The 26,453-nt window shown below is 37.3% G+C and overlaps 1 protein-coding gene and 1 non-coding gene across 8 annotated transcripts in view; one reads left to right on the top strand and one right to left on the bottom strand.

The window, feature by feature from the left end:
* The window catches only part of LOC126248609 (ephrin type-B receptor 1-B), a 364,329-nt gene that overhangs the window by 271,146 nt on the left and 66,730 nt on the right, over nucleotides 1-26,453 (top strand). For 3 of the 7 annotated variants that reach the window (XM_049949747.1, XM_049949748.1, XM_049949754.1), the window contains 2 exons: nucleotides 3,933-3,983; nucleotides 21,019-21,159. In XM_049949747.1, the coding sequence (XP_049805704.1) occupies nucleotides 3,933-3,983; nucleotides 21,019-21,159 (192 nt within the window). Of the gene's footprint in view, nucleotides 1-2,064; nucleotides 2,083-3,932; nucleotides 3,984-21,018; nucleotides 21,160-26,453 lie in introns of all 7 variants that reach the window. The other 4 variants (XM_049949749.1, XM_049949750.1, XM_049949753.1 and 1 more) reach the window with 4 other exon arrangements.
* On the bottom strand, nucleotides 16,818-16,890 carry Trnat-agu (transfer RNA threonine (anticodon AGU)). The gene has a single exon. It is a non-coding gene; the product is annotated as a tRNA-Thr (tRNA).

Below are 26,453 nucleotides of genomic sequence, written 5' to 3'. Positions count from 1 at the left end.
AAGAATCAGTCTCTATATTAATCCATGGCACACTTGTGAACAAGACACATCACATTGTTCCTGTTCCTATTAGTTGTGGGAAAACACAAAATCCACCAAACCATGTGGTGCCTTTGTGTATGGGGAATGCATCTGATGAGCCACCAAGCATATAGAGCAGCCTGTCAAAGATGACAGTACACAGTGTGATGAAATATGTGTGACCCAGACTGCTGAAAGTTCTCTAGCCAATTCATTTGCTGTGCTGTCTGGATACCTTCAGCGACTTAAGGTGAGGTAACAGTCTTTGCCCCATTTGTAATATGTGGTTAATATTGTCAGTACTGTCATGAAATGAATTCTCCCTCCTAGACTTCATCACAGTTGTAAAATAATGCAAAGAGTTACATTCAGCTCCTGTTCTAGCTTGCACTGGCTGTAACCGGCCTTTAATCTGTCAATGGTCAGACCAATAATTTTGTTATACATTTGTGTGCATTGTATCATCCTGCTTTTCTGTGACTTGAATACTGTATGCTAAATATATACAACACACCAGTCGGAAACATTGTAGCCAGGACCTTTGCTCACACAACCTAGTACAGGTAACTAATCAGTCTCATTTTGGTATGCCATGTCTGTTATTCCACACAGTAACTTAGGGACACAAGTGCTTTACTTGGTGACAAGGCCAAAATTAATGCACAAAAGTTGGTAAAATTGTAATTATCAGATTTGAAGGTTCAAACATATAAATTAAGGGGAGAAGGGAACCAAAAGAGATGTCATAAAGAGCAAAGTTGTGAAATACAGGAATTGGTCTTCGTGTAATAGAGAGTGTAATTATAAAATGTATAGAAAAGTTTCAGTGTTAAGTGAAACACAATTAATAAATTCACCCTTTAGTACAAAAGCTCTGATTTTTTGAGTTATAAGAAAATAGTGAATATATGCCTATGTTTAGAATGTCTGCTATGACAGACTCTCTTTTTGTAGACTACAAACTTTCAGCAAAATGGTCTGATTAATTTTCCCTGCTTTCCTCCGAATAAAGGTTTTCTTTTAGATAGTGGGAAGGAATTTGCATGGCATCAGAGCAACTTGTCTGCTTGTCTGAAGGACATTCTCATTTTGTATGTTACCTCAAATCATTTTGGAATTTTTGTTGTTGCCCCAGAAATGTGCTGTCATCATTCAAAAGTTTTACTGTTTTGTGAAAATTAGTGTTCTTAGTGGCTGTGATAATTATATACCAGTAGTAGATTTCGTAATATAGAAACATTTCTCTTCAGTAAGTCCTGTGGCAGTCGTCCACTTTTCATTTTGAATAATGCATAAGTGCCATATGGAAACATCTCAGATAATACTTAAAATGAAAGGTTGTTGATTTGTCTTTTATGGGTCTTACAGTCAACTATTGTTTGAAGTTGACTTTCTGTTATTACCTTTAGTTTGTGTGTGTGTGTGTGTGTGTGTGTGTGTGTGTGTGTGTGTGTCAGAGAGAGGTTGAGGGGGAGGGGGAGGAGGGAGAGATTTTGGGGGAGAATGATATTTCTTCAGATGAGCGTTGTCTGGGATTCCACATGGAAATTAAGTGTTAGAGTTCCACAGTACTTTGCACAAGATGTAATGAACTAAAATATTGATTCCCTGAACCTATTTCATTTAATCTTAATAAAGGTGAGACTTTGAGAAAAAATATTGGAGATATTTTTCTTTTTTTCCCTTTTTCCCTGCCTTGTAAAGTTCTTTTTGAATTATAGTCAGACTGTGCTAGAATGTTGAGTAACATGCACATACATTTGTTGAAGCTGTGTGTAGAGTAATGTTCTCTGTGAGCTGTTGTGGACTTTGCTCATTCAGAAGTGGAAGGTGAATGGTTGCTAGCATGACACAGAAGGCTGCACAGTTTTTTCAACTCCCATTTGTGTTAATGAACTTCATTTGTGTGTGATTTGTAATTCAAAATTTTTAAAACAGCAAAAAATTTTCCTTTAAATTTTGTTCCTGGTCTTATAATGAGTCTAACAATTTTTGTCTTTTCCCTTTGCACTTTATTCTCACATGCTATTCACGTGATCAAAGGACTAGTAGTCACTTACAGTAAGTCACATTGTATTCTTAAGACACTGTACATACCTAGAATAGAACATTTGTAGAAGTAAATAGTTATTGTATTTCTGACTGTTGTAAACTGCATTTGTAATAGTAAAGTAGATACAGAATAATTCCTGTTTAAGGGTAGTCAACAAAATCCTTTTGAGGAAAGGTGAGTATTTTGCACAAATTGTAATTACTGCTCCTGAATTCAACAGTGGTGCATCAGAGCTTCAGTTTTATTATTTATGATAATTGTGCTGTTCGTACCTTCTCGTGTCTCCGATCTTTATGGTGTTGTTTTGTTTTTGTAAAGATGAAATATCATTAATAGACTAGGAATAGAGCACTTCAGTACAAAAACATTTTGTTGTGTACTGTAACACATGATCTCTCATTGAAGGAAATGAAATTTCTAGTTGTACTTTGAGTAATAAATTCAGCTTGAAATCATCTGATTAATTCTGCCATCCTCATCCCAGACAGTTTCATGTTGAGTGTAATTTCATATAAGAAATACAATATTCATGTCTTTGGATAGATGTCTGAGGAAGAATAAAAGCTGTACGATATTTGAGCTGTTATTTCCTTTAGTCAGTGTAGATAAGAAAATGGTGTTTACCAGCCATAAGTTGCAAAATGATCCCCTGTTAGTTGATGGATATTGAGAAGTATTCTTCATTTCAAGTTAATTCATGGGTAAAATATGTTTTATCTGTACGCTTTCTTTCCATTAGACAACGAATGTGCCCAACACTTATCTGCATGGGAAGTATATTTAGTGGGAAACAAGGTGAAATCTCTTCACATACAGCAGTTAAAATTTATTTTAACAATATTTTTTATGCATGGCAGTAGTTTTGGGTAACTTCCCGTAAGGCTTTGTACGGATAATGTTTGATAATGTAACATTTCTTCTGATGTAGACCTATCACATGGTTGTGCTTGCATAGTTCTCAGAATCTGGTGGTGGTTTTCTGCAACAAACTTGACTTTAGTGTTAAATCAATGTAATCTTAGTGTTACTAATTTTATCAAATGTATGAAATGTTGCACTTGATACTTTTTCATGTTAAAAATATTTGGGTTAATAGTCCTTTAATACTCCTTATGGTGGACGCAAGTAGTACTGCTCTTGTGTGGTGATGGGAGATGTGTTTTCTAGCATTTTCTCTATTATGAATATTTTTTCAACATCAGTGCAACTGCTTTTTAATTTATAGTTTTTTTTTTAATTTTACTGCTTGGAATTTGGTTACTTTTGTTCTTACATGCAATACACAATAATGTTTATAGGGTTTGATTCCTCAAAACTAGCCTATGTTAATTAGATGCATCATATTTCTAAAAGAAGAGAAGGCATGTGTGTGTTGAATGATGACAATGAGAGAAGGTACATAAGTAACTTGCTTGCAGCCGCATTTATAATTCCATTGGGGTAATTTTCTTTAATTTTTATTATAGATGAGAAAGGAAATTAGTAAATGCTGTGGAACATTGTGCACAATGTTTTCGTACTGTTTTTAGTCTTCCCATTTCAAGTCAGTATTCAGTAAAGAAAAAAAAATGTTAATAGACAAGTACTTCTGCACCATTTTACCTACATTGTTTTGAAACAGGTTAAAGTCCATGCATGACACCTAATCCAGAAAGTTTGTAGGATATTGAATTGTTGCACCATGATTTTTGCTTTGTAGCTTAACCAGTTCTGTACATGCAGTTAAAGTAACTTGTATGTTTTCATTAAAAAGCTTTCAGTAGAATTTATTTCATCTTGCAACCTTTAGGCGGCAATGTTATATTTGTTGCTTGTTTTCGTCCCGCAACTGTTTTGTATCGTTTTTATTTGTCCTCAGTGCAGTGCAGCTTGGATAACCCTCCCATTGTTACCACACATACCAATGGAAGTAAGTACTAGAAACATATTTTGCAATAAAGTGTTGACCCTATGCTGTAAAATAACCATGAGTTATACAACAGCTCAAATTTTTGTGATTTTAAGATTCCTGGTGACAAAACATTATGCTGAAACTAGTAGCCATTAATTTTTAAAATGTTACAGTGCTAAAATAACAATTAATCATTATGTTGTACTTCGAGTTCGGGTACTCACATGTACAATATTGCAAAAGTGTGTGTGTTAGTGTGTGTGTGTGTGTGTGAGAGAGACAGTGTGACAGAGAGAGAGAGAGAGGGAGAGAGAGCAGTATGGTGTGTGTGTGTGTGTGTGGGGGGCGGGGGGCTGACAGGTTCAGAATGATTATAGAAACTGACAAACTGAGCAGTTATAACATTAAAATTCCATAGTTTACTTTTGTTAAATTCACTACAGTTTAACTTTAAAGAAATGTCTTGCCAGTCTGTTAAAGATCAGAAACACAACAGTCTGAAATAATACAAAAGTATTTTAGTGTTAGAATTCATTTTGTTTCTTATTTTCTCCTTTTTCAACTATTGTTAAGTCAAATCCATGTATATTCCTCATGATAGAAGTTTCATGTTTGTGATGATTATATATCATATAAAATTTAGTGACAGAATTCCTGTTCCTTGTTTACCTTCAGGAAGCAAATTTTTTTGTGTTTTATGGGATTAGGATTAGCAAGTGAATGAATGTTGTAGGATTAGCAGGTGACTGAATGCTGCTGTTCAGTCTAACCTCAGAGTAGGTCCACAGTAGTTTTTCATGCTTTTTGCAGAAAATAATGGGGTACTTTCTGGATTCTGGTTTGAGTGATGAAGGAAAAGAAATAGAGTAGACAAAATAAGAGGTAAAAGTCAGTGAATATAAAATAAACACTATTACATGTGAGGCAAAGAGACAGAAGAGAACAAGTGAATGAATTGTCTAGGGACATTAAGGTGCGTTATGGAACAGCTTCATACATTTTCATTCTGAATTAAGATAAGTAGTTCATTTATAGTGTCAACATCCTTCCTGTTATATTATTTGTGTTGGGTTAGTGAGACTTGAGTGTGTGCTTGTCAGTGGTTATTTGGAAGAGATTTTGTCCATGGCAATATGAGAATTTAGAATATTGGGAAAGTAAAATGACCCATCAGATAGGGTGCTATAAGAAATCAGTCAGGTGAAAATGTTTGTCATTGTAGAGCAGAACCAAGGTAATAAAGGTGACTAATTGTTCAGAGATTAAATGACACTGTGAATTCTTGGTCGTATTGGAAGTGTTGTAGATACCACTAATGGTTAGGATGGTAGAGCAACACAGTGACTTAGCAAGACCTCTATAATCTCTGTTCAGCCTCATTTATGCACTGATTTGCTATGAATTCTTGAAGTTACCATTTTATGGTCTATTAACTTCAGCATAGCAACATGTATTAGCCACAGTTCTCAGATACTCAGTTCTTTTTTAGATACAAATGGTATGTTGCCTAGATTCCTCTGCAGCTCCATCATACTCTTATAGTTCTGATTCCTGAAGATGCATGGTGTGGTAGGTTTAGTTTGAGTTAAGCCTTTCCCCATGTCTTGTTACCTTAGTTCCTGCCTGTACTGCCACTTAGCTGCTGAAATACTAAGTGCACCCATACTTTTTATTACTTCATCCCAAGGAGTAGCTAACTTACTGAGTTTTGTAGTGCGCCTAATACAATTCAGTGATGGATTTTCATTTTTTGTTTCTCATTCTGGAAACATCCCCCAGGCTGTGGCTAAGCCATGTCTCCGCAATATCCGTTCTTTCAGGAGTTCTAGTTCTGCAAGGTCCACAGGAGAGCTTCTGTAAAGTTTGGAAGGTAGGAGACGAGGTACTGGCAGAAGTAAAGCTGTGAGTACCGGGCGTGAGTCGTGCTTCGGTAGTTCAGATGGTAGAGCACTTGCCCGTGAAAGGCAAAGGTCCCGAGTTCGAGTCTCGGTTGGGCACACAGTTTTAATCTGCCAGGAAGTTTCGAGATTATAGTTATTTGAAGAATATTGTATGATAGAGCACCTAGTTTGTACATGAGGAAAATCATTTAAAATAGATATACGAAATAATGAAGCTTGTGAATGGTGAGGACAGCATTTGAACTCACCTCTTACGTCGCATTATTTTCAAGGCTTACATCAGAGTAAATTGAGGAAATCATTTCTCAGTTTTTACAATGGTGCAGATCATATGCTGTCACTTCCCAGAGAACTGGCCAATTTACCAGTTACAGTAACAGCACTTAAATGTCTTCCTGATCTATCACAATTTCATCTGTATCAGAATTGATAATGTTTCATTTTTAAAGTCACATTACTTTCTATTTTACATAGCCAATTAATGTATGTTCAGAGTTTATATTAGTAGTGAGGGAGAGGAGGGGGGGGGGGGGGGTTGATGACTCGCCTCAAATAGCTAAAGCTCTCATTGATGGAAATTTGAAATGTGATAGGTCACAGCCTTTTTGTTTAAGCTCTCTTGCAGAAGCAAAATCTTGCAATGGTAACATTATATATAAATAAATTAATTATGAGTTTCTGATGCTGTAATAGTGTTTGGCACCTTTAGATAAGAAACTGCTGCCAACACAAATAGCTTAAAGAAAGTGACAATGAAAATTTGTGTGACATAATGCAATTTTCTTTTCACTGGAAGCTTGAGAAATGCAGAAACTTATAGCTATACAGTGCACAAACCAGCATTCTTTTTTTTTAGTGTTGTGTAAAAGATGAGTATTTTTTTCCTTAAATGTGTCTGTTCTTTCTAGGCATAGTATGTCTCACTTTCTTTGTGGAAATACTAGTCATCTCTTCACTTTTCACTCGGAGTTTATGATTTCCCTCTGTGTGTGTGTGTGTGTGTGTGTGTGTGTGTGTGTTTTGGGAGGAGAGAGAAAGAGAGAGAGAGAGAGAGAGAGAAGGGATTGTGATTGTGTTCATACCTCTTTTAAGCTCAGGATTCCCAGTTTATATGTAATAAGTTTCTAGGCCACCATGAACTTAAATCAACATAGTTCAGCCTTTTTATTTGGCAGTTTTATTTACTGTAGGACATTAGTCTGTTAAATTAAAAACTTGTGTTACCTCCATTGTTAATTGAATGCAGTAGAATATAGATGTTATTCTGTGCATGACTGGTGACCAGAGTGGGAAATAATGATTTTAGTAGCTTCATTGAATCATATTTTCATGCATGATTTCTTGCATACTGCACACTTTAATACCCTATTAATCCACTTCACATTTCATAATTGTTATTCTAACATGGTGCATGATACTGCTTTATTTTTTGGTTGTGTACTTAATGGAAGATGAATTTTTAAGAAAGAGGTAAACTGTAGTCTTAGAAACCTGTGTAGGCTATTGTTCAATAATTATAGAACATATGAAACTTTAAGGAGTGTTACCTGGTGAAACATGGTGTGCATATATTTTCTCCTGTAAAGTATTTGAGTTTGCATGATAGCATAAATCCGTCATAAGGTACTGTGTGTAGAAGAGCTGGGCAATGTTGGCAAAAGGTGTGCCTGCATTGTTCACTTTGCATAATTAAAAGAATATTGACAGAATTCAGTGCTAGGTATCATGTTACACACGAGGGAAGAAAATGTTTTTCTTTGAAGGTGGACATTTTACACAGAATATACTAAAATATATGTGTCTGTTGTTGATACTAACTACAGGATATACCTTTTATTTTCATTATCCTCATTAATATGTACTTTAATTAATGGCCTTATCCTAGTAAAAGATTTTGATTTAACAGAAAAAGTAGATTTTCTTTCAAAATATTTTTATAAACAGTGATAAAAATAAAAAAAGAAATGGCAGTGGCAACTGTACTGTTACAAATTGAAATCACCAGCTGTATTGGTTATAGTAGGCTTGATTTTTATTACTGTGTTTTATAGAGGTAACACTGATCATATTATGATCAACTCAGTTACTATTAACATACAAATCCACCACTGCAGAGTGCTCTTTCATGTCACCTGCTATTGGTGTTCCTTGGCTATATGTTTCTTCTTATTGAAAAAGTAATAAATGCTTAATAAATATTTGTTGTGTGGACTGGTATTAACTTAATAGGTAATAGAAACTGTTAAGTTTTCGTACTGTAAACTTATATGTGGTAGTTTAGAAATATGTCAATGACATAGATGATATTCTATCATAATTTGATGCAACATGAGGGCTTCTTACCTGTTTTAGGAATTAAATGTGCACAAAAATTTATTACTTTCAAATAAATAAGTGAAAATGCTAAAACAGACAAATAAGGTACTTCACAGAGCAAGATAGTACATGGTTAATGCACTGAACCCACATTTTGGAAAAGCAGGGCTGAAATCAGTGTCTGGCTACCCATTTTTAGGCTTTCTGAGGTTTCCCTTGATTTCTTGATGAAAATCGTTAGATGCTTACTTTGGGAAGGACATGGCTAATATCCATCCTTTTCCCTGCCATGCCTGAGTTAGTATTGCAGTAAAAGAATTTGTATAGACAAAATAATTAGATCAATATGTAGTGGAGGCAGTTGATACCCAGTATGTCATTTTATCATCACCACATTCGGGGATTTTTGGTATCACCTACTTTTGGCCTTACTGTAAGGTACCATCTTTCTGTAGCTATATCTGCTTTATTTAATTTGATGACAGGTTAATATGTGATGAGTCTCACACACACACAGCCATTATTTGTATGGACTACTGTGAACCATAATATCATGAATGTAGAGATGATTGCAGGTTTTATTTCATATTTAATTGATTTGTGTATTTTATTACTGTTTTATTGTGATTTTGTATAATTGTTTTTACAGAAAAGAGAGAGACAAATATTTACATTTATGTGTCACAGAGATTGGCTGAGTAGCCAATTCACTTGATCACATGATCAACTTAAAGGAGTACAGTACATTTTCATTTTATTTATTTATTTTTTAATGTAAGTTGTGAGAGGTAGCAGTAGGGGTATTGTTTAATGAGATTGTAACTCATAATGATAAATTGAGCATTTCATTCTTTATACTGTATACATAAAAATTATTTTGTTTGAACTTTTTTTATTACATGTTGATGTGGAATTACCTGATTATGTAAAACTGGGTTACTGTTAATTTGTGAATTTGATTAATTTTTTACAAGTGTAAAACAATAATTGCTTATTAATATCATTTCTGTATCACTTACTGTAGCATTTACCAGTTTTTTCTGATAAAATATGTGTAGGTTGTATGTGTGACACTTTGTTCTAAATGATCTCCTGGTAGTGAGAGAGATGCACAGAATGCCTTTTAATATTTATGCATGCCTTTGTGGGTACTGTGTACCATTGTAGTAGAGAATTTAGAGGCGCTGATTGTATTTTTTAATATTTACTTGGAGGAAATGTTATAACAATGAGGCCCATATTTTGGAAGCCTTTTGTTTTTCTCTCAGTTTGTCCAAACAACACACACACACACACACACACACACACACACACACTCACACACACTCAATCTGTCAGAATTGATCCATATTAACACTAATAAGAAGAGTACTCAATTTGTGCAACTGCTTTTACCATGAAGATATTGGCATTCATTTAACATGTTTGATAATACATTAAAATTAAATAGCAAAATGTAAAAAACTGTGATTAATGTATGACTTAAATTACTATTACTATTCAAATAAAGATCGAAATAACTTTACATTTGCAAGGATAAATTAGATACATACATAAACATAAATTGACAAAACCACTAACTTTTGATACTATAGTTTACGATATCTGGCCGAAGAAAGGAAAAATATTTAGATCAGGTTAACAGTGATGCAAACATTCCATGCCTTCCAAGACCTATGCCTATTACAGCTCACATAATATGTAGCAGATGAGAATATACTCCTCACCAAATGACACTGATCCCACAAGAGCAGACAGAATAAGCGGAAATAAAGTAAAAATATACCCTGTTTTCTGACTGAGGGATGGTGCTGTTGTAAGTTGTATTGTTTTGGATGGCAAGGTCTTGTTTCCATCAAGGGCCAAAAATGCAGTAAGGCATCACTTATGTGTTAGAACAGTGTAAGTGTCACACAATTGGTTGTTGCTGCACCTGCAGCAATACAAGATATTCCACCACCTGTAATGCTTCTCATTGTATATGGGCGTGGTTTATGTGGTGTATGAAATACACGCTTAGAAGAAGAAGAAGAAAGAGAAGCAGAAGAAGATGGAAAAACAAAAAACAAAACACCACCATGAAAGAATTATCGGAATGTGACAGGAATCGGTAGATGTGATGTACATGTACAGACAAACAAATGATTGTAGTTTCAGAAAAATTGGATGGTATATCCAAGAGAAAGAGTTTCAGAATTTCAGCAAGTCAGTACACATTGGTCCACCTTTGGCCCTTATGCAAGCAGGTATTCAGCATGGCATTGTCCAATTGGTGTATTAGATTGTCAAAATCCCGAGCTATATGGAGGGCCCTACAGTGTTCTCAATTATGGATAGAGCCAACGGCCTTGCTGGCCAAGGCAAGGTTTGGTAAGCACGAAAACAAGCAGTAGAAACTCTTGCCATGTTGCTGAAATGTAAGCCCAGGATGGCTTGCCATGAAGGACAACAAAATGGCATGTAGAATATTGTCGATGTGCTGTTGTAAGAGTGCCACAGATCAAAACGAAAGGGGTCCTGCTATAAAATGAAACGGCACCTAAGACTATCACTCTGGTTGTCGGGCCGCATGGCAAGCGACAGTGAAGTTGGTATCCCACCACTGTCCGGGGTGTCTCCAGGCATGTCTTTGCTGGCCATCAGGGCGCAGTCCAAAGGAGGACTCGTCACAGGAGACAGAGATACTCGAATCAATGAGATTCCAAGCCAAATGTGCCCGACACCACTGTAAACACGCATGTTTGGTGTACAGAGGTCAATAGAAATCGGAGCAAGGAGTGCCATGACCTCAACCCCCTTTCTGTGAGCTGCCTATTGTGGACCTTGTGGTCATTGAAGCACCAGTTGCACATCGGATCGATGATAATGATGAATCTGGGGATCTGAGTGCGTCTCTGACAATTGCTTGATCCTCATGTCCTGTCGTCTCCCTAGGTCAAGTGCTTCCTTATTGACACTGTGCTAGGCCATGGTTCACCCATTCCTGCCAACATCATCAAATAGTGGGATCGCTCCTATTCAAATGTCAAGTGAGTCACCAATTACTCCAACCAGCTTATTTGAGCCCAACTACATATCCTTTGTCAAATGCTGACATTTGCGTATATTGTTCATGCATCTGCCTGTGCTGCATAGTTATTGTCCAACTAAGTACACAGAATGAAATTCACAAAGACTTTATGTCCTAGTATCAAGATGTCCCCTGCTTACTATCCTTGCCAGCTGCGTGGTGAAGCACCAATACATATATCAATTTGTGACCAGTTTGCTATACATATGCATTTTGGATATATTGCCTCACAGGAGCAAAAGACTTACATTGAGGCAACCATCCTGCATAGTATATTCCAACTAGATGATTCTGTTGAACTGAGTTCATTATGTGAGATTCTGCTGTATTATAATAATGGGAGTACACTGGGTTTTCTTGTTATACCAAGTTATGGCATTCTGTTCTTATACACAATGATAACTATGCCTTGTGCAGCAAGTTGCAATGATGTTTCTGTGATATAATGTTTATTCACAGCTGTCACTTCATGTGCATTTAATATATTGGAGGTGATTAGTTTTTAGAGAATACATTAAATAACAGTTTGGGATGTATTACATTATCTGCAATGAGAATGTGTTTACACTGCTCTGCAGATTTTTAAATATTTGAATGTATTACATATTAATTAAATTTTTAGATATAATAACTTTAATTTCACAGGCATCTCTGTGCAACAAGCTGCATGTTTTTAGTTGTGCATTGTTTTCCTGTTGTTAATTTCATCTGCATGCATTATTATTTTATCTAAAAAAGCAGTTAACATACCTTCTAGCTGCAATCGTGTGGTATAAATAGACAACTGGCTTTTGAAGTCTCTTTTAACTGAATGTATCTGCTTTGCTACTGTTTTTGCTTTTTTGTAGGTCTAGTACTTCCTTTTGATATTTATTGTCTTTGGATAACATGCTTTCCTTGTGATCGCAATGAAGAACCACATAAATCAATGTATGAAAGTAATGCTGCTTTGTGGAGTATGACAGTACTTGATGGGTCATGATGATAACACCCTTTCTTCATTTCTCAGTTCTGTACTACAAAACAAACTCAAATCTTCCTTCCTGTTTTTTTTTTCATGTCTGTGTATTTGAGTGATAACAAAAGTATCTGATTTTATAGAAATGTCAATTCACACTCTCATTTATTCCTTCTTTTTATTGCAAATAAGTTAATGAAATAAACAGTGTGCTGCGTGCTGTCTGTCACAGTACCTCCAAGCCTCTTAGGGTTGCATCAATTAACTATTCTGTAAGGAACATGTTATTTCTCTCATTTTAATAGTGTGTTTAGTACCCTGCTTGATAGTATTTATGTTCTTACTGCCTTATTTACATTAAAGTAATGCTAGATGAGGTATACACATGGTGCTTCCACTTAAGCTTTTGTCTTTAAGCGAAATTAAATTCTTATTGTGGTGCTGGATTCCATAATTAATCCACATCAGTATTTTTCTACATTAGTGTTAACAAGTTAAGCATAACCAAAATGTGAGGGCATATTTCTGTAAAGGATTGTTGGAAGGGCTACAGAACAAAGTGAATCATAATCACAATACTTTTGCACACAAGAGTGACAGAAACAAATATTTACAGAAGTTTTGAAATGAAAGACGCATATTTTTTAAAAGTAACAAAATCAGACCCACCACCGTAGTGAGGGTCAGTGCGTCTGACTCTCATATGGATGACTCAGTTTCACTCCCAGCACTGCCAGGGTTTTTCCCTCACAAGTGATTTTTCTGTTCTGATGATACTAATTATATGCCAGTGTACAGCTTTTAGGAAATTTAATATGTATTTCTCTTGTCTCCTGTAGAATCTAAATTACAAACTACACTGGAAGACTATGATGATTTCCACTACAGGAAACATGTTGATAAAAACATGCTGAATGTCTCCATGTTTTCCCTGTGTATCTTATGATTTAGAACAATAAAAGAAAAATGAAGATATTAGTGAAAAATTATCCACAAAACATAATGAAAGAAAAATATTTGTGGGAAAAATTAAAATGATAATATAAGAAATATTTGTGCAGTTTTAATGTTGGTTGTAATAATAAACCATAAAGCGTAAATTTTTTGCCAGGTGGAATAATGTGACAATTTCAATAAATCATTGGTCATAAAAAAGTGCATCTGTAGTAATAAAAGTAGCATTATTTCTAGCTAAATATTATGCTTTTACAACCATCATTATCTTTGTACAGTGAAGCTAGGTTATGATTTCAATGAAAATGTAATGTGTTGGATCTGTAAAAGCATATTTTCTTTAATAATCCATATTTTTCACTGTGCATGGAAATGTTGTTGTTGTTGTGGTCTTCAGTCCAGAGACTGGTTTGATACAGCTCTCCATTCTACTCTATCCTGTGCAAGCTTCTTCATCCCCCAGTGCATGGAAATACCAGTAAGAAAAAACTTATTACTGGAAAATGAGATTGAAGTTGCATTTCTGCCCCAAGATAAATAATAAAAGCATTCTGCTCAATCATATTGTAAAGATTTTCCAAAATGAGACTAGTGGATGTATGGGGGAACAAATTGAGCATATAGCCCATGAGACGAGTGATTAGTATTGACAATTCAGGCGGACAAACAGCAATGTTGCCGAACATGGCTTATGGCACTCCACTCATGGTCGCTACTAAACACATTCCCTACCATCATAAACAAAAGTATTGACAACATGCAGGTCATATTTGTATGCATAAGTTTATTTACTGTAATATATAAATTCAAAAAACTGAAAAGAGCAATTTGGAGTCTAATATGCTAAAATATCATAAAATTATTTGTTAAACTTCCCAATAGGAATGAAAACTATTTTTGCAAATTGTTGAACATTTGCAGTTTTTGTTCCAATTGTTAAATATTAGCATTATTAATTAGTTCTGCAATGAACAACAGAGTAATTTATCAGTATATTAACAGTTATAATCTGGAGAAGGTACTCACAATATGATGATACTGGTAGGTCAATGGCATGCTTCCTCCTTACATCCCTGAGTGTGATATAGTTATAATGAACACCACTCACATTACTGTTGGAATCTGTTGTAGAATAGTCTTCTTCAGCTCTACTCCCTCCCAGATGTATAATAAAAATTTCGACAGAATCTTCTTCAATGCCTTTGTTTCTGGCTGACACTCTGGCGACACTTGCAGTGCTGTTCACAACTTTCCTGCAGGTCACACTTGTTACTTGAGTGACAGCTGCTACAAGGAAATTTTCAACTTCAGAGGTGGTGAATTTTTTCTTATTTGTGGCAACATAATTCACTGACATTAAAATGACAATGCTATAAAGGAAGCCAAAAGAATTCACGCCTGTGCCTTTTAATAACCTCATCAATTATGTATGTTCTTCTTCTTGTCCTCTATCTTCTTCTTTTTTTCCAAAGTTGGTGTCATATTGTGAGCAATGGAATTATCTGGGGTATTATCCATAAAGATCACTGAAGGACTTGTCAGATTCATCATAAGTGATGCTTTGAACCTTTTTTGATAAAATGCATTGTTCATTTCTTTGTGGTAATCACCTGTCTTTTTCGAATGAAATAGTGACAAGCAGTTTGTCACAAAACCGTTTGATGTTTCTGCATGTAAAATAATAATTCGTCCTCCTTTTCCAACAGGAACTGCCATGGTCCCCTCGGGCATTCCATCACTACAGCCTCTACATAATGAATGGTTGGCATTAATTCAGGTTGCATCTGTCCAGACTGTATTTTCGAATCTCACACCCATGATCCTGCATAGAAATCTGCACTGCCACACAACTACATCTGTCGGTTCCAATAATATCTTGTGTCTGTTAAACACTGAATAGCTGAAGCCTATGACTTTCTGCACTGTACACAATGAAAATTTACTTCCTTTAAAAAGATCATCTTTCTGAAGTTATAAGATGATGTTAGATAAAGCGGGTGTGAGTAGCATCTTTCTCAAAATTGCCCAAAGCTGTCACTTACTTATTTCTTAGTCACTTCTTTCCTAGTGTGTGCAGCCTTGTTATGCCATTCTCACCACAATCTTTCCCTATCATTACAGCAGTGTTCCTGCTTATTTTCAGTGCTGTTGCACTCCTCTCAACAACCTGAGCAACAAGAAACAAGGGCTCACGTTTTTTCCTTTTCTTTCTCAAAATAGCCACTCACTCAACACATGAATTCATGGACCTGGCCGTGTAGCACACTGTTTTTCCTTTGTTTCACTTCACGTGTTGTGCCAGCACTACTTCTGGCACTGGACATTGTTTAAAATGAAACAGAAGCAAATAAACACTTAAACAAAAAAAAAAATAAATAAACTGCAAACTGTACTCTTAGACAAACAATGAAACAACAGCACTGGTTGCACGTGAGACACTCGCTGGTACATTCAGACGTGCATGCTTCAGGTTTGCAGAGTGACAAATTGGCTTGTGCTACCTGCTCAAATGCAGTACCTTGCTGGCTCGCTACCTGCAGTTGTTGGACAACTGAATGACACTACTGAGCTGTCAGTACCAAAGGCTCATCTCCCAGCCTACAGAAACCAATGTCCAAAAACTTCATATGACAATTATACAGAACATCTAAAATATGACTATCACAGCTTAATAGGTTACACCATCCAAACAGCACTTACTGCTGTCTTCGTTCCTGGACACTGACTGAGTCACATTTTAATATCCAACAGCTTTTATTTTAAACGGAAGGGAATGCAAACGAACTACCATTGCCAGCAAAAAATGCAAAGCAAGTTTCAAGAAGTAGGCGCTATTGTTGAAGCAAATGAGAAAAAGACCAAACAGAATTACAGAATTTATCTGAAATTTCTGTTTGTAACATCACAACATGCCCAACACATGGGTACTATTGATTAATACACTCACCTCATGATGTACATGGGAGTGGTAACATTGCTTCCTTGCCACATCAAATTAGAATAAAAGCAAGAAGACCAAGAATATTTTTACGGAAGAATGTCATCATGGAAAACTAATTCCCACGTAGTAGTAATAGATGTACTTTTATTTGTCCTTGGCTCATATTTAACAATGCTATAAGACGTTTCATTCATAATTAAATCGATCACAACAAAGTATATGAATACTTACATGCATACATCAAAACACAGTAAAAAAAAAAAAAACCACACACACACTATTTTTACAGATAAGCACTAATACATAGGATAACAAATACAGAGTGTACAGAGTATAGCAAAGAATGCAAAACAATTGTACAGGTAAGCCGTAATACAGAAACACTAAAGAGCAAAATTTATATCAACCATAACAATAGTATTTAACCATTTGTTGGTATTGCTGTAAAATTTTGAGAAAAAAGTTTTGGTGATTTTTTTCCTCAGTAACCTTGGCTTTCTGGATGTGATGGAGTATTTGTATAATTTATTTTTATTTATTTTAAGAAATAGGATGTTCCTCATTAGCAATTATGTCCTTCCAGTGCCTAGAATATTACTTTATTTTTATGTAAATCAGTGCCCATAAATATGAGTTGACAAAGACACAAAGGAGTTAAAGACATTAGCTGCCAATGGGCACTGATTTACATGAATGGGGCAAGTTGAAAATTTGTGCCAGACTGGGATTCGATCCCAGGGCTCCTGTTTACTAGGCAGATGCGCTGACCACTACGCCATCCAGACATAGTGGTCACCACAACCACACAGACTACCCTAGTACGCCTCCAATTAGACACAAATTCTTGGCTTATACCCCACACTACTGTTGTAGTCCTCCTGCTCATAGGCTTAGTAAACTTGAGACCCGAAAACAAATCCCGATCCAGCACAAATTTTCACCGTGCTCCGTTGATATACATCTATGTCCACTGGCAGCTAATGTCTTTTATTCCTTTGTTCCTTGATTCACAGTGGCTGCAGGATCAAAATGGTACCTGTTCCTTTGAACATGTCTGTAAGAAAGAACAGACACCACATATATAATTATGACAATGATGCAACTAATGAGGCTAATGAGCATGGGCAGTACCTCAGCAGTGTGTGACAGGATTACTGAATAGTCTGTGCAGTTGTGCTGGCCACTGTATCCTGATGATATAGTGGTCAGCACATCTATCTAGTAAGCAGGAGACCTGCCCCATTGATATAAATCAATGCCAACTGGCAGCTAATGTCTTTGAATCCTTTGTGTCTTGATTCATAGTAGCTGCAGGATCAGTATGATGTCTGTTCTTTTGGAGATGTCCAAAAGAACAGATACCACATTTATGTTTATGGCTGAGTTGACAAAGGCTACATGGAAGTCTTCACTCATTCTCAATCAGATTATTTCCAACAGCTCGCATTATTTGTGAAATGTGCTGTAGATGTACCACGAAGTGGCAAAATACTGCACTACAAAGATAGATATTGCCAACTGTGCATAGCCAGTGGATGATAGAGCAATATTGCTAGTTGAACTGCAACTTTGCTTGTGCTACCTGCTTAAGTGTCTGGCCACATGCAGTTGCTAGACAACTGAACAAGACTGCTGAGCTGTCAGTACCAAAGACTCGTCTCCCAAACTATAGGAACCAATGTCCAGAAATTTCATCCAACAATTATACAGAACATCTAAAATACGAGTATCACAACTAAACTGTTACACCAACCAAATAGTAGTTATTGCTATCTTTGCTACTGGACACCAAATTCACATCTACAGAATCCAACGGCCTTTATTGTTCAGGAAAGGAAATTTAAATGAATTACTGCAGTCAGCAAAACATGCATGGCCAGTGATCCTGTCAGTGCAGGTGCACACCAAGCTCGAACTCTTACAGGAATTGATGAGATGCCATGAGTTATTATGCTAATGAGCAGGGGCACTACCTCTGTAGTGTGTCACATAAGTTGAGAATTTGGGTCTGATGGGAGGCATGCTAGTGTAGTCTGTGCAGTTGTGTTGACCACTGTGTCTGGTTAACACAGTGGTCGCGCATCTCTTAGTATACAGGAGACACGGGTTCAAATCCCGTTACAGCACAAATTTTCAGCTTGCCCCAGTCTACAAACCAATGCCCACTGGCATTCGTAGTGGCTGCAGGATCAAAATGGTGTCTGTTTTTTAGGATATGTCTGAAAGAACAGACACCACATATGTAGTTATGGCTGAGTTGACAAAGCCTATGTGGAAGTGTTAACTCATTCTCGATCAGACTTTCTCCAGCAGCTCGCATTACTCATGAAATGTGCTATATGTATATATTTTATGTTGACAAAATATTGCACTACAAAGATAGATGTTGCCAACTGTGCATAGCCAGTGGATAACAAAGCAGTATTGCTAGTTAACCTGCTAAAGGACTCTTCAAATTTAGTACAATGAATGTTAGAACTCAGTGTTGCTAGAGAGCTACATTCTCACACAAAAAGCAAATTTTTTCCCCCAAAGCAGAAGTTCATAATCCTCTTCATTGCTCTTCTTCTTCCTATCTGGCATCAGCATAATGTTGCCCTCTACTGGTACATAAAGAAAAAGAAAAAAGGAAAATAGAAATGTCCTGAATAAAGATCACTTTTCTAAGCTTATTATGTTGTTGGGGAATTTGTTGTACAAAATACACCCAACATTCATAGGAATCTCATCAGTTACATGAAGCAATTTTTATTGTATATGATAATCATTCACACATCTCAACCAAATTCATGCCTCACTCCACTGAAATTTTGGAAATGATGCTCTTCAAACTCCTAATGAAAGAAGTGCAGTGGTATCGGTCAGGCTGTTGACATGGCCAAGATGTATTTTTCAATTTTCTGTGTTGTAATGACATGGAATGTTTAGCCATTTCTTCTTATACTCATGTTACCCCATCAGATGACCTGAAGTTTTTAAAATTTTCAACACTGCCTGAAAAAAAGTGAAGCACTCAGGAGGAGAGGGGGAAATGAAATTTCACAGGTTGAGAGAGAGTGTGTGATCTTATTTCAGTGATTACAAAACTGAGCCAAATTACAAAGAACTTGACAATATGAGCCCACTTACCTATAAGATGTTGCACCCCATCTGGCCTGGATACATGCACTGATTCAGTTGGGAATGGTATCATAAATCCATTATGTCCTCTCCTGAGACAAGCTGTCCCAAAACTGTTGCAAGTGATCCTTGATATCTTGGATATTGGCACTGGGATGAAATTGACAGTACCACTGGTTCCACACATGTTCTATCAGGGACAGATTTGGGGATCTTGCTGGCCAGAGGAGTACCTCAACATTACGCAGACAGTTCATAAGTCACATGCTATCTGTGAAAAAGCATTGTCCTGTTGAAAAATGGCACTGTGGTACCGTTGCATGAGAGGTAACACATGACAATATGGGATGTCTTTGATGTACTGTTGTTTTGTCAGATTTCCCTCAATCACAGTCACCCGTGACCTGAAGTCATACCTGGTGGCTCCCCACATCATGATACCAGGAGTAACACCTTTGTACCTTTCCAAACCTTGGAAGAATCACACCTCTCCCGAGGTTGCATCATACTCGTCGATGGTGGTCATGTGGGATAGTGCAGAAGTGCAATTCATTGCTGAATACAGTGCAACTCCACTCATCAGCAGTCAACGCTTCCCGGTCACACCACCACTCTGGCCATTTGTGTTTTGATGTCAGTGTCATCCTCTGCATGGGACAGTGATTCTATAGTCTGGCTGCTGCTAATCTCCAATCAATGTTGCGAGATGACGCAAAATGTTGTAGTGAGTCCATTACTTACTCTCGAATTGCAAACACAGATGTGAAGGGGTCATAATGTACTTGGTGTACAGTATGACAATCCTCCCTTGTGTTATTCAACCAGAGCCTTGTTCATGAGTATGCCTGCACTAATTTACCCATGGAGTCCAAAATTGGGCCACTGTTACATAAAAGCCTAAAAAATCTGGATCTTGCATTAGTCAATCAACAGGCCAATTGGAGACCCACAATGAGTCCGTTTCAAGCTCTTGTCAGGTGCTGACAATACTGTTTCAGATAAGTATGTGGAATCTCCATATCCTTCACAGTGATCACTCAGCATCTGATGTTGTTCATGCACCTTATGTACACTATCAGGCTAAAGATGTGGAACACTAATCCACAATTGTGGCCATTCTACCTTTCACAGAGAATTTAAACTCTTAATCTTTTGCATACCTGCCGACGGTGTATACATGTACAAAGGTACATTGGCATCTGACCATTTCATCTGGGTGTTTCACATTTTTTAGCAGGCAGTGTGTTTATAAGGTATTGTGATTAAGTAATAGTTAAAATTGACTGTATGTTTATTCTGTGTGTTGCTAGCTAAATAAATACCTTTAGTTACCAGCTGTGAAAAGAGTTGCAGAATACTCAGGATGTAATGTAAACTCTTATTAAGGAACTGTATAATTAATTTCAGTTGCTCTTGCTCCATAATTCCACTTGTCTTTATCATTGGTTTGAAGGTATAGTTTGTCAGCAATGCATTGTGAGATTAACATGAAGTGTTTTATTGCAGAACTGAGGCATACTCAGAGTATTTTGTATTCTAGTAAGACATAGATACAGATGCTTTTATGGGCTGTGAAGTAAGATAATTGTGGGCAAAAATGTAAAGCTGATAAGCTTATGTGTTGGCAGCAGTTGTTGAGGGATTGAAATTATTCGTCAAGTATAAAAAAGGCAATAAAATACAATGATCATAAAATACAGTCCTTATCATTGTGAAATTGCTAAAGAATAAAGTTTTAATTGTAATTGTTAATTTTACAGTGTAGTGTGTAATTGAAATTTTTTTAATGACAGTGACTACTCCCCTCTTCACTGCAGTGGGAGCTGCTTCGAGGACATACATCGATCCTCACACGTACGAAGATCCAAATCAGGCAGTCAGAGAATTTGCTCGAGAAATTGATGCTTCTTGTATCACCATAGAAGCTATAATTGGTGAGTGCAACTCTTAATTTTTTAAAAAAATTCACAGTTAGATAATATATTTATCCAGCTGCCTAACAATTGAAAATGAAACAGCTTTGACAGATGTACAAAGTAATAAGTACAGCTGCCTATTTAGCTAAGGTGCATAAATTTAGTACTGTACATTTAGAAAAATAAAACAGTGGAAAAGGGTACAGGTGCTATGTACACATTGGTCAGTCAGAACATCATGACCACCTACTTAATAGCTGGTATGTCCACCATTGGCACAGATAACAGTGGCAACTTGTCATGTTATGAAAGCAGTGAGGCCTTGGTAGGTCACTGGAGGGAGTTGGAACCACACCTGCACCCAGAAGTTGCCTAACTCCTGTAAATTCTGTTGACGAAGGTTATGAGCTCTGATGCCATGTTGTCACATCTCAAATGTGTTCAGTCGGGTTCAGATCTATTGACTTTTTTTGGGGAGGGGGGGGCAGCACATCAATTGGAACTTGCCACTGTGTTCCTCAAACCACTCCATCACACTCCTGGCCTTGTGACATGGTGCATTATCTTGCTGAAAAATGCCACTGTTGTCAGGAAACATGGTCATCATGAAGGGGTGTACATGGTCTGCAGCCAGTGCACAATACATCTTAGCCACCACGGTGCCTCACGCAAGCTATACTGGATCCATGGATGCCCACATGAATGTCCTCCAGAGCGTAATAGAGCCACTGCCAGCTTGTCTCTGTCCTGCAGTACAGGTGTCAAGGAGCTGTTCCTCTGGAAGATGACAGATTTGCGCCCTCACATTGGCACGATGAAGAATGTATTGGGATTCATCAGACCGTGCAGTGCTCTGCCGTGGCACTGACGTCCAGTGCTAATCGTCACATGCCCTTTTCGGTCGTAGTTGCCGATGTCACGGTGTTAACATTGGCACGTGCATTGGTTGTCGGCATTGTGAAGCCACCGCCAGCTTTTAGTGTCTTGTTGACAGCTTGGCTCTGTGGCTTTGTGGGATCTGTGCAACACTTGAACCCTACCACCAGCTCTTACCAACTGGAATCGGGACTGATCTGACCAGACAATGGTTTTCCAGTTGTCTATTGTCTAACAGTTATGGTCACAAGCTCAGGAAAAAAGCTGTAGCTGATGTCATGTTGTTAGCAGAGGCACTTGCATTGGTTGTCTACTGCTATAGCCCATCAGTGACAGATTTTGCCGCAGTGTCCTGATGGATATGTTTGTTATATGTCCCACTTTGATTTCTGTGGTTTTTTCGTGCAGTGTTGCTTGTCTGTTAGCACTGACATATCTATAAGCACTGTTGCTCTAGGTCATTAAATGAAGGCTGTAAGCTACTGCGTTGTCTACGATGAGAGATAATACCTGACATTTGGTATTCTTGACACTGTGTATTTCAGAATATTGAATTCCCGAACGATTTCTGCGATGGAATGTCCCGTGCATCTAGATCCAACTACCATTCCGTGATCAGAGTCTGTTAATTGCCACCATGTAGCCAAAATCACACCAGAAAGGTTTTCACATGCATCGTCTGAGTACAAATGACAGCTCTGCCAATCCACTGCCCTTTTATACCTTGTATAAGCAACACTACCACTGTCTGTATATGTGCATATCACTATCATGTACCTTTTGTTACCTTGGTGTACACACACACACACACACACACACACACACACAAAACTTTTCTTCTATCTCATCCAGATTGATTTCCTTCTTTCAGGAAGAGTTTCATTTATGTATTTTGCCAGTTGGGGGTTTGGAGAAGGGGTTTCTAATACTTTTGATTACTACTAAGCAATATTTCAGGAAGCCTCAAGCTGGGCATAATATATTGGGCATAGTTTACTCCACAGATCACAGCTTTCAGAATACCACAAATGCCAGTTGAAATTAGCAAATCCTGGAAATGTCTGACAGGAAGAATTAGTTTAGCAGTCTGCATTAAGTCAGTGGCCACTGTCTTTGGTTTCACATTTTTCATCATGTTGCTTCATTGATGGGATCCATTCCTTTATAAAAATTGGCACATCTGTGTTGGCAAAAGTGCCTGACCTGACCAACTTTAGCAACTAATCTCTTGTGGGTTGTCACTGCCACAGTTGGCTGACATCTATACACTATTTTGCCGCTGAAGGTGGGTGCAGCTAGACATTTAGAGTAGAATGCAGTTCATTTCATATTATATCCACCACTAGTATGCTGACACAATAACTCCATACTTAGCAATCATAAACAACCGCTCTCTTGTAGAAAGGTACCGAAAGACTGGAAAGTTGCATAAGTCAAAAGAATACACTAGAAAGAAAATAGAAGTAATCTACTGAATTACAGACCCGTATCACTAACGTCAATTTGCAGTAGAATTTTGGAACATATACTGTGGTTGAACAGTATGAATCACCTTGAAGAAAATGATTTATTGACAAATAGCCAACATAGATTCAGAAAATATCGTTCTTGTGAAACACAGAATTTTCACAAAGTAATGAGTGTAATGACACCATTCTCACAAGTGAGTTCTAATTAAATTGCATACCTGTGGAGTATCATCTTAGTTGTGTAACTTCATTCGTAATTTCCTGTCAGAAAGGTCACAATAATTGACAGAAAGACAGTGAGTAAAACAGAAGTAATATATGGCGTTCCCCAAGGAACTGTTATGGGTCCTCTGTTGTTCCTGATATACATAAACAATTTAGGAGACAGTCTGAACAGCCCTCTTAGATTATTTGCAGATGATGCTGTCATTTACCATCATGTAAAGTCGTCAGATGATCAAAATGAATTGCAAAATGATTTAGACAGGATATCTGTATGTTGCAAAAGGGACAGTTGACTCAAAATCATGAAAAGTGTGAAGTCCTCCACATGAGTAACTTAAAAAAAAATGTTAAATTTCAGTTACACAATAAATCATACAAATTTAAAGGCTGTAAACTCAGTTAAATACTTAGGGATTACTATTATGAATAACTTAAGGAATGATCGCATAGATAAGACTACAATTTATTGGGAGAAGAGTTAGAAAATATAACAGGTCTAATAAAGAGACTGCTTACAATATGCTTGTCCGTCCTTTTCTGGAGTACTGCTGTGTGGCATGGGATAAACATCAGATAGGATTGATGGAGGGCATCAAAAAAGTTCAAAGAAGGGCAGCACTTTTTGTATTATGAAATAAGGGAGAGATTGCCATGGATGTGATACACGAATTGGGGTGGCAGTCATTAAAACAAAGGTGTTTTTTGCTGCTGCAAGACGTACTCATGAAATTTCTATCACCAGCTTTCTCCTCAGAGCATAAAAATATTTTTTTTGGCACCCACCTGCTCAGGGAGAAACGATCACCATAATAAAGTAAGAGAAACCAGGGCTCACACAGAAAGATGTGTTTTCCCCACTTGCTATTTGAGAGTGGAATGGTAGAGAAGTAGCTTAAAGATGGTTCAATGAACCCTCTGCCAGGCACATAATTGTGGCACATAATTGCTGGATTGTTAGGCTGAAGCTGTAATCATGTATATGTAGATGTAATACCTGGGTTGTTATGGTTGCACTGACTAAATGTCACCTGCCATACTACATTAACCTGGTTATCGATGTTTACTTATTATTGCTGTGCATGAAGCCTTTCTCTGGTGGCTTATCTCCACCTTAGATGTACAATATACAGGGTGAGCGCAATGTCTTGCCCTGATTATAAAAAATTTATAACAGAATAACCTTTTGACATAATAAGTTACATTTGATGCCTTTACATAGGTTAGTGTTACTAGTTTCTTTTAAGACCACTTGCGCAAGTAAACCTCAACGTGTGCTCCCTTGGTAGCTCGGAGAATGTCAAGGCGGTATTCCAGTTCCCACCAGGTGTTTCGTAATGTGTTCTGTCACAGTACTCACAGCAGCTTGTATCCTAGCCTTCTGTTCGTCGACGTCAGCAACGAAGACTCTGTCCTTGATATAGCCCCAGAAAAAAAAGTCAAGGGGCATAATGTCTGGAGAGCGGGGTGGCCAGGGTGTTGGACCATTCCTTCCAATCCACCGATCCGAACATTACTACCCTCTCCAGACATTACGTCCCTTGACTTTTTTCTCGGGGGCTATATCAAGGACAGAGTCTTTGTCACACCAGTTGCTGATGTCGACGAACTGAAGGCTAGGATACAAGCTGCTGTGGCTACTGTGACAGAACACATGTTATGAAACACCTGGCAGGAACTGGAATACCACGTTGACACTCTCTGCACTACCAAGGGAGCACACGTCGAGGTTTACTAACGTAGGTGGTTAATTAAAAAAAAAACTATTAACACTAACCTATCTAATGGCATCAAATGTAAATTATTATGTCAAACAGTTATTCTGTAATAAATTGTTATAATCAGGGCAAGACTTCGTGCTCACCCTGTATGTTAAGTGCAATTTGCTAGCACTGAGGCTGGCTGCATATTCAATGCCACTGACTTTTGTTTGTGTTCCCATTGGCCAAATCCTCTGGTATATTGACTAGAATGTCTTGCAAGATTTCTGTGTATGAACAACACCATTAACAGCTAGTGCAGCTATTTGCTGGATTGTTAGGCTGAACCTGAGAATTTCAAACTGCCCCCCCCCCCCCCCCCAAAAAAAAAAAAAAAGAGAGAGAGAGAGATTTCCTTCCCTCTGTATCAGCAGCATGTCTTGCCACTGACTTTATCATTTGCAGGATATCTTCAAGTGTCTTTGTTTAACAATCTTCCCATCAACTGAGCCAAACTATCTGGACAGTTCTTCTGAATCCTGTGTATTACCTTTTGGAAGTAAGATTGCTCTTTATTGCTTGCCAGTTGCAGTTACTCAAAAAGAGAACTTTGGTAGGTTCCCTGTGGCATACTTTAACAAGAAGCTATCTCTGCTTGTCGATTGTATGTAATGTAGAATAATTGAAGTCCTATTTTCTTGGATGCTAGGGTCCCAGCTGACATTGTAGCCATACACACGCATGTGTGTGTGTGTGTGTGTGTGTGTGTTACTAAGTAACTCTGAAAAAGTATTTGTCTGAAGACTAGCAAAGTCCTTTACTCTGTGATCTGTAGAACACCAGTTTTGTTTCTAATGATCATAACATCCTCCTGAGTAGTTCCCACTTTTGAGATCAAAATGGGGGACTATTTTATCCCCCAAATATTTAATGCAAGCTGATGCCATCATCATTAAACTATAAAGTAGAGCTGCATGTTCTCAAGAAATATAACAACTGTAGCCTCCATTTGCATTCAACTGTTCACACTACCAATATAGCAAGG

Source organism: Schistocerca nitens, chromosome 3 (assembly GCF_023898315.1).
Source record: "Schistocerca nitens isolate TAMUIC-IGC-003100 chromosome 3, iqSchNite1.1, whole genome shotgun sequence".
NCBI classification, from domain to species: Eukaryota; Metazoa; Arthropoda; class Insecta; order Orthoptera; family Acrididae; genus Schistocerca; species Schistocerca nitens.
Note: the sequence above shows the minus strand (reverse complement) of the source record. Positions and strands in the feature narration are given on the sequence as shown.